We start from the raw sequence: 16883 nt of genomic DNA, 5'->3' as shown, positions 1-16883 counted from the left end.
CTAATAAAATATCTTTTTCAAAATAGTTTTTTCTTTAATTTGATTTTTTCTTCATCTTTTATGCAATGATTCGTGATTTTTTCTTTAAGATTTTTTGGGATATCATCCATATAGATTTGTCACTTCTAGTAAAACTAATTATACTGACATCTGTCCATTTAAAATAAAGACCCTAGTTTTATCAAGATTTTGTATAACTTTCTTTTCTTCACATTTGCTTTTGACATTCAAAAACCTAAGCTATGTTTTGTGTTACTATTACTGCAGTTGATGTTGTCAATCCTTTTTATTTATTTAACTTTGAATTAGTCATATACAGGTTTACCATGGAGTTTTCCTAGTTTGATGCCCACGGAATTGTAAATACCTATCTTTTACTATCTGGTGTAGTAGAATTCTTTATCACTGCATATTAACTTAGAAAGTTAAATAAGTCTTTCAATTATAGATAGAGAGACAACGTAATGTTGATAAATTCAAATTAGAACATGGCTAGCATATGCATAGAAAATGTAATAAGTCTTTCAATTATAGATAGAGAGATAACGTAATGTTGATAAATTCAAATTAGAACATGGCTAGCATATGCCACATAGTACTACGATATAGTTCAAGGAAATTTTCACAAAATAACCCACATACTACTACTACATAGTTCAAGTAATTATCATCAAAGAAGTTAACAACATAGTCTTGGATAAATCTTGCACATCATTATACTCACTAGTTAACTTTCCTTGTCAATTAACTGAATCTTCTGTTTTTTCCCAACTCTCTTACTGAAACGATTAGTGGAAAATTGACCTTCTTCTTTATGTTGGAGCAAGTTTTTCGCAGCATCGTTTATCTCACTGGAAGCACTTTTAGCTGGAGTCTTACACTTGCCACTTGACACGCTATCTTCAAGGCCATCCTATACATAATTGACCCTCATTAGTCAATTATTCACAATACAAAAGTGATTTATGGATGACCAATAAAATGAAAAAGTTTAACATATATTTTTACCATGCTAAAATGAGGATCAGTATCAATTTTAAGGTTGACAATATTGCCTGACATATCCACTGAGTTGCTGTAGCCACTTTCCTGCCCGAGTAACATACACATATCTGTTTACATACTATGCTTACCAATTCATAATGTAAATGTCAAATTCTAATACAATATTTAATGTGTACAAAGAGACCATACTGTGATGTTTGTGGATAGATTGGTCTGCATTTTCTTGGGCATGTTCTTTTCCACAAGCTCCTCATCATCGCATACCTTGCTAACCATGTAAATTTGATCGTATTGCTTGATGTTTGCCATTTTAACATTTATCTTGAATAGTGCCTTCTTATCCATGATATTATCGAGGGTGGGGGGTATTCTTCATCACCAACCTTTACGTAAAGGATAATTTATGATGAGTTTAGCCTTACATACATAAAAAATTAAAGGTGATTATACATAATTTAATAATTTGAAAAGTTACCTCCTCATCCATAACTTTTTCAGCATTTTTCCAACTAATTGTGTTGTTTCATTGTCCCACAATAACAAAGTCATGCTCCCTATTCCATCACATACTTTCACCTCAAGTTTGTACCTATTATTACGTGAAAAATAAATTGGTTTTATTAGTGATAATAGGAAGCATTGAAAAATTTGTCGACAGTTATCAAACTCCATAGTTTATTATTTCACATACCTAATGGCGGCACATCCATGTGTGTGTCCACACTTAGTGCATTCATATCTTTCTCCAATAGGAGTGTCAATTTTTTTTGGGCACCTCTTACATGACTTGTAGTACCAATCGCTCTTGCTTGCATTTATAGAGACTACAGTTGCAGCAATCTAGACAGGAGCTTCCTGACAATTGGCATCCATTTGAAAAATGAACTTAGATACAATCCATTCACATAACCGTAATATTTACTAATAAAACTATACCTGATAATATTGCAGCAATATTTGAACTTAGTCATAGTTAATAATAGCATGAGCAACACTTACGTAAAGTAGAAATTAGTTCTACTAAAAATATTACAGTAGTATTTGAACTTATCCCTTGTAATGGTTTTCTTCCGAGTGGTTACCTTTATAGTTTCTTACTATTTAATTAAAACAACAATTGACTACCTGTGTATTTTTTTATCAACACAATTTGTCTATGAGCTTTAAAAGTCATAGTACACTGTATATATCTTGTTTTCTTAATTAACACATCTTATCATATCATGGGCAATTTATTAACATCAGTATTTATCTATATCAATAGATAATGCACCGTGTTAATGAATAGCTAGATTTAACGAGACATGGAGAGGGTCACCTCAGAAGAGTTCAAAACTTCTTCGATGGTCTTTGCAACTACATATCCCTGGTTCAGATCCTCAACACCTGACCACCGGCCTTGCGAAGATACTTGACTGATCCTGGGAGAACTAGATGGTGCACCACATAACATCCTACAAAAATCCACGATATCAATTTAGGCAAAATTATTAAACCATGTCGTGTTACTTTAACATGCATGACTACAAATAATAAAAAACACATGTTATGTATAAGGGTACCTGCTTCTAAACACAACAACTTCTTTAATTTCAGGGTCAAAATGCAGCTTTGATAAATAAAAATGGCTCTGCATCGACGTGGTACCTATTTCACAACATCGAGATTAGTTATAATTTGTATATTATAACTTGTAAAGTACATCTTGTGTTAGGATAAGTTGTCAGCTTCTCAAATTTATTAACTCTTACCATTCCACCTATGTGCTTTAAAGTATTGAAACACCACAATGGCTCTACTCTCCCATCTTCAATATGAGGGAGAATGTGGTCCACCAGGTCACAAAACAAAATACAGTTAATACGGTTGTTCCTGACATTTTGATGAACACCAACACATGGTATATTACTCTCCATAAAATCTAAATAGTTAAAATGTAAAAATATATTAAATTTTTTTCACAACATACTCTAAGTCTTAAAGGATTACCACCAAACGCTTGGTCTCCATCCCTTTGCTAGTAATCAAATTCCTTGGGTCTTCCTTTCCAACAACTTCAGCTACTAAATCTGTGTTTCATTTTAACATGGACATACTACATGTTAGTTCTTTTACAATGAATGAGCAAGTATGAATTTGATTTAAGAGAAAAGAAACTTCTCACCGAATAGTTCAGAGTCGTCGACCTTCTCAGCTATCAAGAGCTCTGCAATGGACTTAAGGTGCCATACGACCAAAGGAAAACTTGGGTTTTGGACATGATTCACAATTGTCCTATGGGTAAAAACCAAGATCCACTTAAAGTGGCTCGTCTTCTTATTTTTGCCGTGCAGAACAACAAAGTTGCTCATGGTGTACATTTGAAACTCAGTTATGACATGATTCCATTTCTTAACAATAGCCGTAGGAACTGAGGCATGCATCCTTGACCCCTGCAATTTTCCCAAATAACATGTTAGAGATTTGCTTTTTGTCTGATCTTGAAAAAGGTTGCATCTTTAATGGTCTCTACTTGGCGTGTTTGGTAGAATGTAACGATTTTTTGTATTTCTCTTTGAAGAAAGGTGTTTGCTATTTTTTGAATTTCTTTTTGAGACATGCTGGGACGTAAGCGTGTAGATTGATTTCTGGAAACCTTGCTTTGTTACTGCCCCCAAAAGATGCCCCAAGACTTTGGTTTGAGTCTTGGGGTTTTCCTTTTTTTTTGTTCCATCGCCTGAGAAGTATTGACCGAGTTGTTTTTCTCCCTTTGTCCGAGATGTTTGCGGTAACCCCATCTTCTTTTCTTACATGTAGGGTTAGTTGGCCTCATGTCTTCTCGCAATAACATTGTAGAGATGTCTTCCAGAGTTCCCGAAGGGATGTCCGATTGGCTGGACTCCCTTGTTTTGTGTGTGTTTCTGTCGTGGATGCTGAGTTTTGCACAGAGCTGAGGAAGCGCTATAGGATTTGTGGTAACAATGCCCGTGAGGAGGATTACGAGCTTGTTGCTCCTGATTCTGATGAGAGAGTTTGTTTTCTGACTTTCATTGAGAGGGAGTGTCCATTCTTCTATGCCTATGAATACTTCTTCAGTCAGTTGAACGTTACTTTTCCTTTTACTGCTTTCGATACCGACCTGTTGTGGTCGTGTAATATTGCCCATCCCAGCTTCACCCCAATTCCTGGGGTTTTATCAAAATTTTTCAACTTCTCTGGCGTGAATTAAATGTAACACCTTCCCAGACTCTTTTCCTTTATTTGTTTATTTCTGTCAAGCCTGGCGGTTCTTCAAAAAGAAAGCTTCCTAGGTTTCATTCAGGTCCGCCCAGGGCCACAAAGTTTTTGCTATGTATGATGAGTCCTTTAAGGACTTCAAGAATTACTTCTTTAAGGTTCGTACTGTCGAGGGGGCCCGCCCCTTTTTTCTTGATGAAAATGATGAACCTTCTTTCCCTCTAGAGTGGTAAAGGGATGTGAGAGTGTCTCGCTATACCTGGGAGATGCTTGATGATGTTGAGCGTGCCTTTGTTGTTGTTCTTGAGGATCTATGGGGGAAACCACCCCATCTTGATACAAAAAGGTTTTTGAACGACCCGTCTTTGGTTCAGACTGTTTTGGGTACTTGTCTGACTTGTCTCTTATACTTGTTTCTTAATTTTTTCTTCCTCTTGTTGTGACTATAACTCTTTGCTGTGATTAATTCTGTATTTGCAGAGATGTCAAAGAACAACGATTCCATGAAGGCCTTTAAAAAGGCAAAGAAGGCAACTGCTGCTCTGAACATCTCGGCAAAAGTGGTCGGCGAGGGATCTTCTCAGGTCCCAGTGAAGCTTCCTGTGCCGAGTTCTCCCGGGCCGAGGAAAGCAATTCCTACTCCTCGGTTTCGTCAGGTCGATCCTCCACAGACTTCTGCCGTTGCTTCTGGTGTTCCTCCCTTAAAAAAGCAAAAAATATCCGAGCCCTTTAACCTGGATACCCCGGATTTCGATGCTATTGAGTTTGTTGACCAGCAAATTGCCCCCTATGGTGGGCTCTCCATGGACGACGTGTCTCTTCTTCAGCATCTGGATTTTATCACCAAAAACAGTGTGAAAATGGCACATATGGATGCGGCTATTTTCCGAACAGTTCAGGGGATCTCGATTCATGCCACAAAATCCTTCATGGAGGAGGCCAAATCAGAATTTGATCGGATCAAGGGTCTGAAGGATGAGTTGGAGGTGAAATTGGCGAAGGTAGAGAAGGAGCTGGAGGGTGAGAAGGCCAGCTCTATTGCTCTGGCTGCTTCTTTGAAGTTGGATGAGGACATGGCGTTGAAGCATAAGGATAGCTATGTCTCAGCTTATAGGGAATTAATGCATCTCCGGGATGATTTGGAAACTGCTCAAGTTAACTATGCCGAGCTTCAGGGTCACCTTGTGGGCAGCGTAACTGCCGCCTCCGAGAACTTGATGGAGCAGTTCTGGATTGTTGCTCCTGATGCCGACTTGACTCTCGTCAGCCTGGACAATGTTGTGAGGGATGGTAAAATAGTCCCTGATGACCAGGATGATGATGATGCTGACCCTCCTCCAGTGCCTTCTCTTAAAGTGTCGGCCTCCTCGGTTCCTCCCGTTACGTCTGATCCGGATTGCCAGATTCTGAACCGGGATGATGGGACTGTAGATGCTGTGCCCCTTCAGACTCATCCTCCTTCTCCCCGTACTGATGCTGCCGGGAAGGCTCCCGATCTTAGCTGATCTTCTTTCTGAGTATTTGTGTAAATAGCCTGATTTGTGGGCTTTTGAACTTGTTTATTATTTTGTTTAACTGCTGACGCTTTTTAGTTGTCTGCCTGGCAACTTTTATTTTGAAAAACAAAAGTAGCTTTCTGAGGTTGATTTTGGTGGCCTCTTGAGGTTTTATCATACTATGCTTTTATTGTGCTTTAACATGGTATCTGTTGAAATCTTGCTGCTTGGCCTCTTCAGATTGCTTTCGTACTTATTGTTTGTAGCTTGGATCCTTTTGAGGCCGTGACTGTGGGGGGCCCGACTTGTTTCTCGGTTTCCTCACTTTTGTTCGTATTTTTAGCGCCTCAAAACCGATTTCTTTATGTTGGTCCCCTTCTAAGTTATTTTTGTAATCCTCTTTTTTTGGACCATTGTTAGGCCTCTTTCAGGGATTACTTTTATAACTTATCTTCGTATGAGACCGACTTCGTTAGGTCGATCTATTCTAAGTTGTTTTTGTAATCCTCTTTTTTGGACCATTGTTAGGTCTCTTTCAGGGATTACTTCTACAACTTGTCTTTGTAGGAGACCGACTTCATTAGGTCGATCTCTTCTAAGTTGTTTTTCTAATCCTCTTTTTTGGACCATTGTTAGGTCTCTTTCAGGGATTACTTCTACAACTTGTCTTTGTAGGAGACTGACTTCATTAGGTCGATCTCTTCTAAGTTGTTTTTGTAATCCTCTTTCTTGGAACTTTGTTAGGTCTCTTTCAGGGATTACTTCTACAACTTGTCTTTGTAAGAGACCGACTTCCTTAGGTCGATCTCTTCTAAGTTGTTTTTGTAATCCTCTTTTTTGGACCTTTGTTAGGTCTCTTTCAGGGATTACTTTTACAACTTGTCTTTGTAGGAGAACTTCATTAGGTCGATCTCTTCTAAGTTGTTTTTGTAATCCTCTTTCTTGGACCTTTGTTAGGTCTCTTTCAGGGATTACTTCTACAACTTGTCTTTGTAGGAGACCGACTTCCTTAGGTCGATCTCTTCTAAGTTGTTTTTGTAATCCTCTTTTTTGGACCTTTGTTAGGTCTCTTTCAGGGATTACTTTTACAACTTGTCTTTGTAGGAGACCGACTTCGTTAGGTCGATCTCTTCTAAGTTGTTTTTGTAATCCTCTTTTTTGGACCATTGTTAGGTCTCTTTCAGGGATTACTTCTACAACTTGTCTTTATAGGAGACCGACTTCCTTAGGTCGATCTCTTCTAAGTTGTTTTTGTAATCCTCTTTTTTGGACCTTTGTTAGGTCTCTTTCAGGGATTACTTTTACAACTTGTCTTTGTAGGAGACCGACTTCGTTAGGTCGATCTCTTCTAAGTTGTTTTTGTAATCCTCTTTCTTAGACCTTTGTTAGGTCTCTTTCAGGGATTACTTCTATAACTTGTCTTTGTAGGAGACCGACTTCCTTAGGTCGATCTCTTCTAAGTTATTTTTGTAATCCTCTTTTTTGGACCTTTTTTAGGTCTCTTTCAGGGATTACTTTTACAACTTGTCTTTGTAGGAGACCGACTTCGTTAGGTCGATCTCTTCTAAGTTGTTTTTGTAATCCTCTTTTTTGGACCATTGTTAGGTCTCTTTCAGGGATTACTTCTATAACTTGTCTTTGTAGGAGACCGACTTCATTAGGTCGATCTCTTCTAAGTTATAGCAATTCCTCTTTAATAGGGTTGGCCAAACCTCTTTCCAGGGATTTGCTGATAACTTGGGTTGACTTGGTCCAATTTTTTTTATCGGCCAGTCTTTTTAAGTTATTATATAGCAATCCATAAGACCTCGTCAGGTTCTTTTTTGGGATCACTTTCGATAACTTCTTGTATTATTCTGTGTTCATCTTTGTCGATTTGTAGATGGTGGTTTCTGTCCCGGTTTGATCGATCTTTAGGTGAATCGCGTTTTCACCTTTGTCGGTCGATCATTCCTATCGAGATCATACAGTGAATCTGTTCTTCACTTTCTGTCGATCTGTTGCTTTATAATTGGACGATGAAGGCTTCAGATTAATGCGTCTTGGGAATTTGTAGAATATCTGAAATGTATTTTATTTAAAGGAAGTGCAAATATATATATATATATAGGCGGGGGTTTTTCGTACCCTTAAGTCTCAATCTTGACGCCTCATTAAAAAACCTTTTCAGGAAAAAGAGTGAATCTTGAGATCTTTTACCTTTCCTAGCTATAATACCTTCTTAGGTTACAGGCGTGCCATGATCTGGGGAGTTCTCGTCCCTCGAGTTTGGACATTCTGTAGTAGCCCTTCCCAAGTACTTCTGTGACTCGGTAGGGTCCTTTCCAGTTAGCTGCCAACTTTCCTTCTCCGGGTCGAGTTGTTCCAATATCATTTCGGATTAAGATGAGATCATTCTCCGTGAAATTTCTTGGCACTACCTTTTGATTATACCTGGAAGCCATTCGCCGCTTTAGTGCTTCTTCTCTGATCCGAGCTCTTTCTTGGATTTCTAGAAGTAGGTCGAGCTCTTATCTTTGGAGTTGAGAATTGGTTTGTTCATTGTAGTGGACTACTCGGGGAGATCCTTCCTCGACCTCTATTGGAATCATTGCCTCCACTCCATATGCTAGTCGGAATGGTGATTCATTCGTAGTGGAATGGGGGGGTTGTCCGATACGCCCATAGGACTTGTGGAAGTTCCTCGGCCCAAGCCCCCTTTGCTTCTTGCAGCCTCCGCTTCAACCCGGCCAATATGACTTTGTTGGCCGCTTCGGCTTGTCCATTGGCTTGGGGATGTTCGACGGAGGTAAACTGGTGTTTTATATTTAAGTCGGCCACTAATTTTCTGAAGCCTGTATCTGTGAATTGGGTGCCATTGTCTGTGGTGATAGAGTATGGGACCCCGAATCTTGTAACAATGTTCCTATATAGGAATTTCTGGCTTCTTTGAGTAGTGGCATTGGCTAGGGGTTTTGCCTCGATCCATTTCGTGAAATAGTCTACCCCTACTATGAGGAATTTTACTTGTCCCGATCCCTGTGGGAAGGGTCCGAAAAGATCGAGTCCCCATTTTGCAAATGGCCAGGGTGAGGTCACGCTAATGAGTTTTTCCGGCGGGACGATGTGAAATTTGGCATGCTTCTGACATGGTGGACATGTCTTTACAAATTCTGTAGCTTCCTTTTGTAGAGTTGGCCAATAGAATCCCGCCCGGAGTACCTTTTTGGTAAGAGCTTGCGCTCCGAGATGATTACCACAAATGCCGCTGTGCACTTCCTCCAAGACTTCCTTTGTGTTGGTAGTCGGTACGTATTTTAACAAAGGTGTTGAGATCCCTCTTTTGTATAGTGTGTTGTTTATGATAGTGTAGTACTGTACCTCCCTTTTTAACCTCTTTGCCTCCTTTTCATCTATAGGGAGAGCTTTCTATTTTGAGGTAGTTAATTATGGGGGTCATCCATCCTTGATCCCGACCTGTTATGGTTAGGATTTTTTCTTCTTTCGATATTGATGGGTTCTGCAGTATTTCCTGGATGGGGCTTCTATTGTTGCCCCCTGGTTTGGTGCTGGCTAGCTTTGAGAGTGCGTCAGCTCGGGCATTTTGCTCGCGGGGTATGTGGCAGATCCTATATTCCTCGAGTTGTCCGAGCTGTTCTTTGGTTTTATCCAAATATTTTTTCATGGTAGGATCTTTGGCTTGGTAGCTTCCTGTTATTTGTGAGATAATGACTTGTGAGTCACTGTAGATGTTGAGTTTCTGAGCTCCAACTTTCCTAGCCAGCTTCAAACTAGCTAATAATGCTTCGTATTCAGCCTAGTTGTTTGAGGCTGGGAATCCAAATTTGAGGGAAAGCTCAAGTTGGGTTCCTTGGTTGCTTTCGATTATCACTCCTGCACCGCTTCCGGCTTTATTTGAGGAACCGTCCACGTATAGACTCCATTCTATGGGGATCTCCGGGGTGTCTGTGAATTCTGCGATGAAGTCGGCTAGGTATTGTGATTTGATGGCTGTCTGCGCCTCGTACTAGAGGTCAAACTCGGACAACTCGATTGCCCACTGTAGGATTCTTCCTGCTAGATCTATTTTCTGCAATATCCCTTTTATGGGTTGGTTGGTCCAAACTTTAATGGTATGCACTTGGAAGTATGGGCGAAGTCGTCGGGATGTGAATATCAGAGCGTAGGCAAACTTCTCTATTTTCTGGTAGTTCAGCTCTGACCCCTGTAGTGCTTTACTAATAAAGTAGACGGGTTGTTGTCCCCCTTGGTCTTCTCTAATTAGTGTTGAGGCTATTGCCCGACTTCCTACTGCGAGGTACAATATGAGTGGTTCTCCCTCTTGTGGGCGAGATAGGATAGGTGGCTGTCCCAAGAATTCTTTGAAGTCTCAGAAGGCTTGTTCACATTCCGTTGTCCACTCGAAGTTCTTTCCCCTCCTTAAGGTAGCGTGGAAGGGGAGGGATCTTATTGCTGACCCTGCTAGGAATCTGGACAAGGCCGCCAATCTTCCATTGAGTTGTTGTACCTCTTTGACGCAGGTTGGACTCTTCATGTTGAGTATGGCCTGGCATTTATCTGGATTTGCCTCGATTCCTCTTTGTGTGAGCATGAAGCCCAAGAATTTACCTGCTTCCACTGCGAAGGTGCATTTAGCCGGGTTGAGTCGCATGCCATGCTTCCGTATGGTGTCGAACACTTGAACCAAGTCGGTCAGTAATGTTTCTTCGCTTTGTGTCTTTATCAACATGTCATCCACATAGACCTCCATGATTTTTTTGATGTGGTCTGAGAAGACTTTATTCATTAGCCTTTGATAAGTGGCTCCCGCGTTCTTAAGGCCGAAAGGCATTATGATGTAGCAATAATTTGCTTTTGGTGAGAGAAACCAGGTTTTTTCTTGATCCGGTGGATACATTGGGATCTGATTGTACCCTGAGTATGTGTCCACGAATGAGAGATACTTATATCTCGATGAGGCATCTACTAGAGCGTCGATGCTTGGGAGTGGATAAGGGTCTTTTGGGCAGGCTTTGTTGAGGTCGGTGTAGTCGGTGCACATTCGCCACTTCCCATTTGACTTTCTCACCAAGACGACATTTGCTAGCCATAGTGGGTATTTAACTTCTCTTATGAACCCTGCCTCTAGTAGTGCTTGTACTTGTTCTTCTACAGCCTGAGACCGTTCTGGCCCGAGTTTTCTTCGTCTTTGTTGTACCGGCCGGGATCCCGGAAGATTGCCAATTTGTGGCTCATTAGTTCGGGATCTATGCCTGGCATGTCGGCAGCTTTCCATGCGAAGAGATCAACATTATCTCGTAGGAACCGTATTAGTGATTCCTTTGCATTTCCTTTCAGAATCGTGCCAATATTAGTTGTTTTATTCGAGGTATCTCCGATCTGGACTCTTTCTATTTCTCCTTCGGGTCGTGGGCAGAGTTCTTCTCGTCTCTGAACTCCGCCGAGTTTGATTATGTGGAACTCTCCTCCTTCGCCTCAGAGGTTTAGACTTTCGTTATAACAGCGACGCACCATCTTTTGATCTGCTTTTATTGTAGATATCCCTTCTGCAGTTGGGAATTTCATACATAGATGTGGAGTTGAAACTATTGCGCCGAGTTGATTTAACGTTGTCCGACCTATTATGGCATTGTAGGCTGAGCTTACGTCGACCACGATATAGTCTATCTTGATTGTTCTGGATTGGTTCCCCTTTCCGAAGGTTGTATGTAACGATACTTATCCCAGTGGCTGTACTGGGGTATCCCCAAGTCCGAACAGGCTGTTCGGGTATGCTTTTAGCTCTTTTTCTTCTAAGCCGAGCTTGTTGAAGGCAGTTTTGAATAAGATGTTGGCAGAGCTTCCTTGGTCAATTAATGTACGGTGGAGGTTAGCGTTTGCCAATATGATTGTGATGACCATGGGGTCGTCGTGTCCTGGGATGATTCCGGATGCATCTTCTTTGGTAAACGTGATTGCTGGGATGTCTGGTGCCTCATTCTTTCCTTCGACATGGTATACTTCTTTGAGGTGTCACTTGCGAGATGATTTGGAGATTTCTCCTCCAGCAAATCCGTCGTGTATCACGTGGACGTGTCTCTCCGGCGTGCGGGGTGATCGTTCAGACCGTCCGACATCTTCATCCCTTCTTCTTTTTCTTGGTTCTTCGTCCCGATTGGCCAAGAACCGATCTAGTTTTCCTTCCCTTACTAATTTCTCTATGATGTTTTTCAAGTCAAAGAATTCATTGGTGGAATGTCCTCGGATTCGATGATACTCATAGTATTCGTTTCGATTTCCCCTCCCCTTTTGCCTTTGAGTGGCCGGGCTAGGGGTATTTTTTCCGTATGGCAGACTTCTTTGTAAACATCTACCAAGGATACTCTAAGAGGGGTGTAGTTATGATATTTTTTTATTTTCTCCCCGGAGCGATCTTCCTTTTTCTTGGATTCTTTATCTTTGTCTCGGTAGGCAAAACTGAACCTCGAGGCTTCCCCGAGTCGAGAATTCTCCTCCATGTTGATGTACTTCTGCGCCCATTCTTGTACTTCGTCTAGGGATGCTGGGTATTTCTTTGATATAGATTGGCTAAATGGTCCTTCTCGTAGGCCATTTATGAGGCCCATGATGGCAGCTTCTGTTGGTAGACTTTGTATGTCCATGCATGTTTTGTTGAATCTTTCCATATAATTACGAAGACTCTCTCGATCTCCTTGCTTGATTCCTAGTAGGCTAGGTGCGTGTTTGGCTTTGTCCTTTTGTATGGAAAATCTGGCCAGGAACTTTTTGGCCAGGTCGTCAAAACTTGATATGGATTTTGGAGGTAGGTTGTCGAACCATCTAATGGCTGTTTTGGTAAGGGTTGTTGGAAAGGCTTTGCAGCGAACCGCGTCCGAGGCATCAGTGAGGTACATTCTACTTCTGAAATTGCTAAGATGATGGTTGGGGTCCGAGGTGCCGTCGTATAGGGTCAAATCCAGAAGTTTGAAGTCCTTTGGGATTTTGGTCTTCATAATTTCCCTGGTGAATGGATCTTGCTCCTTGTGAGAGCTGTCCTCTGGAGTGGATCGAGTAGCTTTGGTTTTGAGATCGGCTTCGAGTTTTAGGAGCTTATCTTCTAACTCTCGGCGTCGCCTGATCTCTCAGTGTAGATATTCTTCTTTTTCGCGTTAATGTTGAGCCTCTTTCTCAAGTTGCTTTAATCGATCCTGAAGCGCCTCTATTACTCCTGGGTTTGATGAATTTTTGTCTCCGTTAGGCTCCGGAGTATCTTTGAGTATAGCATCCATGTTCTTGTGCGGTGTTCTATCTTCCAAACCTAAGTCGTGGTCGTTGTCATGGTCGTCCTCCATGGTGTTGGGATGACTTCCAGGTTCCCCGACAATGGTGCCAATGTTCCGAGGGTTACCTGAAACTGTAGGTCGATCTCGTCCGAGATCTTCTGTGCGGATCGGAGCTGTTGTGTCCGACTTGTTGGACTGGGTGATGGTGCTGATCCTTCGTCCCCGGAGGGTGGGGGGTACCTGCAAGGGACTCCAATGCTTAAGTTAGTAAGGGTATTAAGCATGTAGTGAGTAGAATCAGAGTATGAGTTATACCTGGGTGCTCCAGTGTATTTATAATGGTGAGAGGTGACCTTCTTTGGATAAGATAAGTTAGTTATCTTATCTTATCTTATCTTTTGTCGAGGTCAGCTTATCTTCCATGGAACCGCCCTTATCTCTATAGGCTTGGGCTGCCTTTGGATCGGGGTCGTATTCCTTGAGTTGGGCCCTTCTTTGGGCTTTCTTGTCGATTTGGCCGAGTTCTTTACGAAGAAGTCGGTCCACTTGACCGAAAGAGGTCGGTCGCTTTGCTACTGATCATCCCGGCTCGGACAGCTCGACCCAGGGTATGAACAATGTTAAATACAGTATTTGTTAACAATGTTCCAGATGTAGCGTTAAAGAATAACTAATAATAGAAAACCCATTTTAGTTAGTTAGCATACCTTGCTATCTTGAAGTACCATTTCAATGGAGAAAATCTCCTTCTGGTTAAACTTGCTAGGAACTTCCTATTTTCTAACGATATATGCCTTAAAGTTCCATGCTTGCTTTTTCGCATTCACATCAGCAAAGAAATCATATATTTCTCCCATTGGGTCTAAGATTTTGCTGGAGAAACTTTGAAAGGGAAGCACACTAACTTTTAGTGAGGAAATATGACCGGATGTGAAGTATTTTATATAGAGATTTATATATAAAGAGACAGCAATAAGGATACGTGTTGATTGGAGAAAAACAAAAAATAGTAGAAAAGAGGACAGGTAAGATATCTGGATGGGGTTATTGTTTGGCTACTTATCTTTAAATATTATAAAAATAGATAGATTGATCTTGTTTTGAGACTGATTTTAGTGGACAGGTATCGAGTAAATAGCTGTTCCACTTGTCGAGAGCTTAGACATCCACTAGTTACGTATTATATATAAGAAGATTAAGATGGTACAAGTTTTTCAATTCCAACTCAAAATTTCTTGAATCTTTTTCACTAGGTTTCTTTTCAGAATAATATCGTCAAACTTCTTTCAATGCGCCATAAGAAAAGTCTTCAAACAATCTGTTTCACAAAGAACATCGCAAAAATCATATTTCCATGCAAAGATTAAACTCGTCCAAATAACATAAAGTTCAACCTGAAAATTACTAGTTTTTTCTAACTTCACAAAGTAACCTTTTACCCAACAACCATCCGAGTTACAAATAAGACAACAAAAATCCATTGATCCACTAAGAGGAATCTGACTAATATCACAATTTACTTTAATCGAATTTATAGATGGAAGGACCCAAGAAAAATAGAGTGAAGGAAGAGATAAAGAGATGTGCATAATCATAATAACCACTTTGCTGGCAACCCACCCATCATTAGAGTTAAAAATATCATTATTTCTATCCCTCTAAATCCACCAAAAGGTTAAATAAAATAAAAAGTATTTCTTTAGTTGGGATCTCACTTAAGTCCATTCTTCAAGTAGGAAAAGAAAAATATATACCCAAAAAAGTCTAATTTTTTTACTTTAGTACAGTTTCTGAGACAATAAAAAAGTGATTCAGAAATTTATTTGCATCTATGATAGATATCAAACGTGGTAAAACTACCATAAAACCTAAACTCAGCACTAAAAACCCCATCATGAAGACAAAATTAAATCAAGAACTTGTAATTTTTTTGGCACTTATAGTCTCCAAATCCAAAGCCAATTGTCAAGCTCATCCCAGCCAACCTTCCTTTTAAAAAGCCAAGTATAATCACTGCTAACTGAATAGAAATTAGAAGCAATGCACTCCAAACCCAACCCAATCTCTCGCCGACTTGCAAATCAGGATTATATCTCTTCAAACTCTCTAATCTTACGAGGAATAGCAGTGACAATATTAGCAAAATTTTCACTCTCTTACATTATTAATGGTCAAATTAGTATTAAAAATGTGCACAAAAGACAATTCCTCAGCAATTTGACCTTCAAGCATCCACTTCTCAAACCAAAGGATTGAGTTGGTGATCGATAAACCAAGAAAAATCATCCTTTAAGGCAACAAAAGATTTACATATGGTTTTTTATATATGAGATGCTGAAACCGGAAAAGAACCATCAAATACTTCCCCTTCGCACAGATATTTTGCTTTTAATAAAGTTGTATATCCAAGCAAAATACTTAGGTCTATTTGAGAAGCTTTAAAAATATCTTTTTTTATCTTTTGACTTATTGAAAAGTAGTAATATTAATGTCTGGTGTAATTTTCAAAACTAAATTGCAGCTTTCTAAGAAGTTATTTAGGAGCTTATAGAGAAGTTAAAAAAATGACTTCTCTCATAATACTACTACTTTTTACCATATTTCTATAAAATAAGCACTTTTAGAAGTAAAAATTCAAACATAAAATAACTTATTTATAAACTACTTTTAATATAATCATTTATTATTTAAGTTATTTTTTTAAAAAGAACTTAATTAAGCTGTTTACTTAAACTGGGTTAATCAAGTTCAACCAAGTTGTTATGACAACTTTTCAAATCACGCGCCTTCTTCTTCTTCTAAATTCACGCACGTATGTTCTTCTTCTTCTCCTCCTCATCCTCCTCCTTCTTCTTCCAAATTCGCACACGCATGTTCTTCTTCTTCTTCCCCTTCTTCTTCTTCTTCCCAATGTTACATCTTCTTCTTTTTCTTTTCCTTTTTTGTTATCGTCATCACCAATAACACCAACATTTTGCTAACATCTTTATTAGTTTTGATTTTCTCTGATGTCATCATTAAATAATTTCGGTTCATTTGGGTGTTAATTGAGGTTCACTTGATACTACTGATAAGTATTGACCAAATTTTTTATTCTTTAAATAATTTCAGTTTATTTCTTAGTTTAATTGAGGTTCATTTTGATCTAAAAATAAATTCGATATGTTTTTGTTAATAATTGAGTCTTTTTAACTGTTTGTTCAAATCTGAATTAATTTCGGTTCATTTGTGTACTAATTGAGGTTCACTTGCTGCTGTTGATAAGTGTTGACCAAATTTTTTAGCAAAGAAGAATAAAATTATTCATTATCACTTTATTCAATGGCATTCCATTCTATTCCATTAGTTCAGTTTTGAACAAGCAGTCAAAAAAACTCAATCATAAAAAACAAATACATGAAATTCATTTTTGGACCAAATGAACCTCAAATAAACTAACAAATGAACCGAAATTACTTAAGGAATAAAAAATTTGGTCAAAACTTAACAGCAGCATCAACTGAACCTCAATTAACACACAAATGAACCAAAATTAGTTCATTTTGAACAAGCAGTCAAAAAGACTCAATCATCAACAAAAACACATAGAATTTATTGCTGAATCCAAATGAATCGCAATTAAACTAAGAAATGAACCGAAATTACTTAAGAAATAAAAAATTTAGTCAATATTTATCAGCAACATCAAGTGAACCTCAATTAATTCACAGATGAACCGAAATTAGTTCAATTTTGAACAAATAGTAAAAAAGACTCAATCATCAACAAAAACGCATTGAATTTATTTTTGAATCCAAATGAACCTCAATTAAAAGGAGAAAAAAATGCAGCAACAATAACAATAATAAAAAAATGATAATTGAGAAAAAACACACAAATAAAAAGAAGGAAGAATGCGAAGAAT

At 39.1% G+C, this 16883-nt stretch overlaps 1 protein-coding gene across 1 annotated transcript; it reads right to left on the bottom strand.

Annotated features, from left to right (window-relative positions):
- Positions 1-727: 727 nt before the first annotated feature.
- On the bottom strand, positions 728-3428 carry LOC110275641 (uncharacterized). The gene is made up of 9 exons (XM_021131837.1): positions 3170-3428; positions 2861-2926; positions 2568-2652; positions 2324-2459; positions 1697-1845; positions 1481-1594; positions 1195-1375; positions 1009-1089; positions 728-913 (listed from the first exon to the last, which is right to left on the bottom strand). The coding sequence occupies exons 1-9, from the start codon at positions 3426-3428 to the stop codon at positions 728-730; spliced, it is 1257 nt and encodes a 418-aa protein (XP_020987496.1).
- Positions 3429-16883: the final 13455 nt, after the last annotated feature.

The sequence above is a fragment of the Arachis duranensis genome, chromosome 9 (genome assembly GCF_000817695.3).
Source record: "Arachis duranensis cultivar V14167 chromosome 9, aradu.V14167.gnm2.J7QH, whole genome shotgun sequence".
In the NCBI taxonomy this organism is placed as follows: Eukaryota; Viridiplantae; Streptophyta; class Magnoliopsida; order Fabales; family Fabaceae; genus Arachis; species Arachis duranensis.
Note: the sequence above shows the minus strand (reverse complement) of the source record. Positions and strands in the feature narration are given on the sequence as shown.

What these genes read in the sequence shown, in the direction of transcription:
- LOC110275641 (XM_021131837.1), bottom strand. Translation starts at nt 3,428, where the DNA reads ATGCATGCCTCAGTTCCTACGGCTATTGTTAAGAAATGGAATCATGTC. An exon ending in GTTGTTGTGTTTAGAAGCAG is followed by an intron (nt 2,460 to 2,567) that starts GTACCCTTATAC and finishes GGATTTTTGTAG; the next exon opens with GATGTTATGTGGTGCACCAT. An exon ending in AAGTTTTGAACTCTTCTGAG is followed by an intron (nt 1,846 to 2,323) that starts GTGACCCTCTCC and finishes GCTCCTGTCTAG; the next exon opens with ATTGCTGCAACTGTAGTCTC.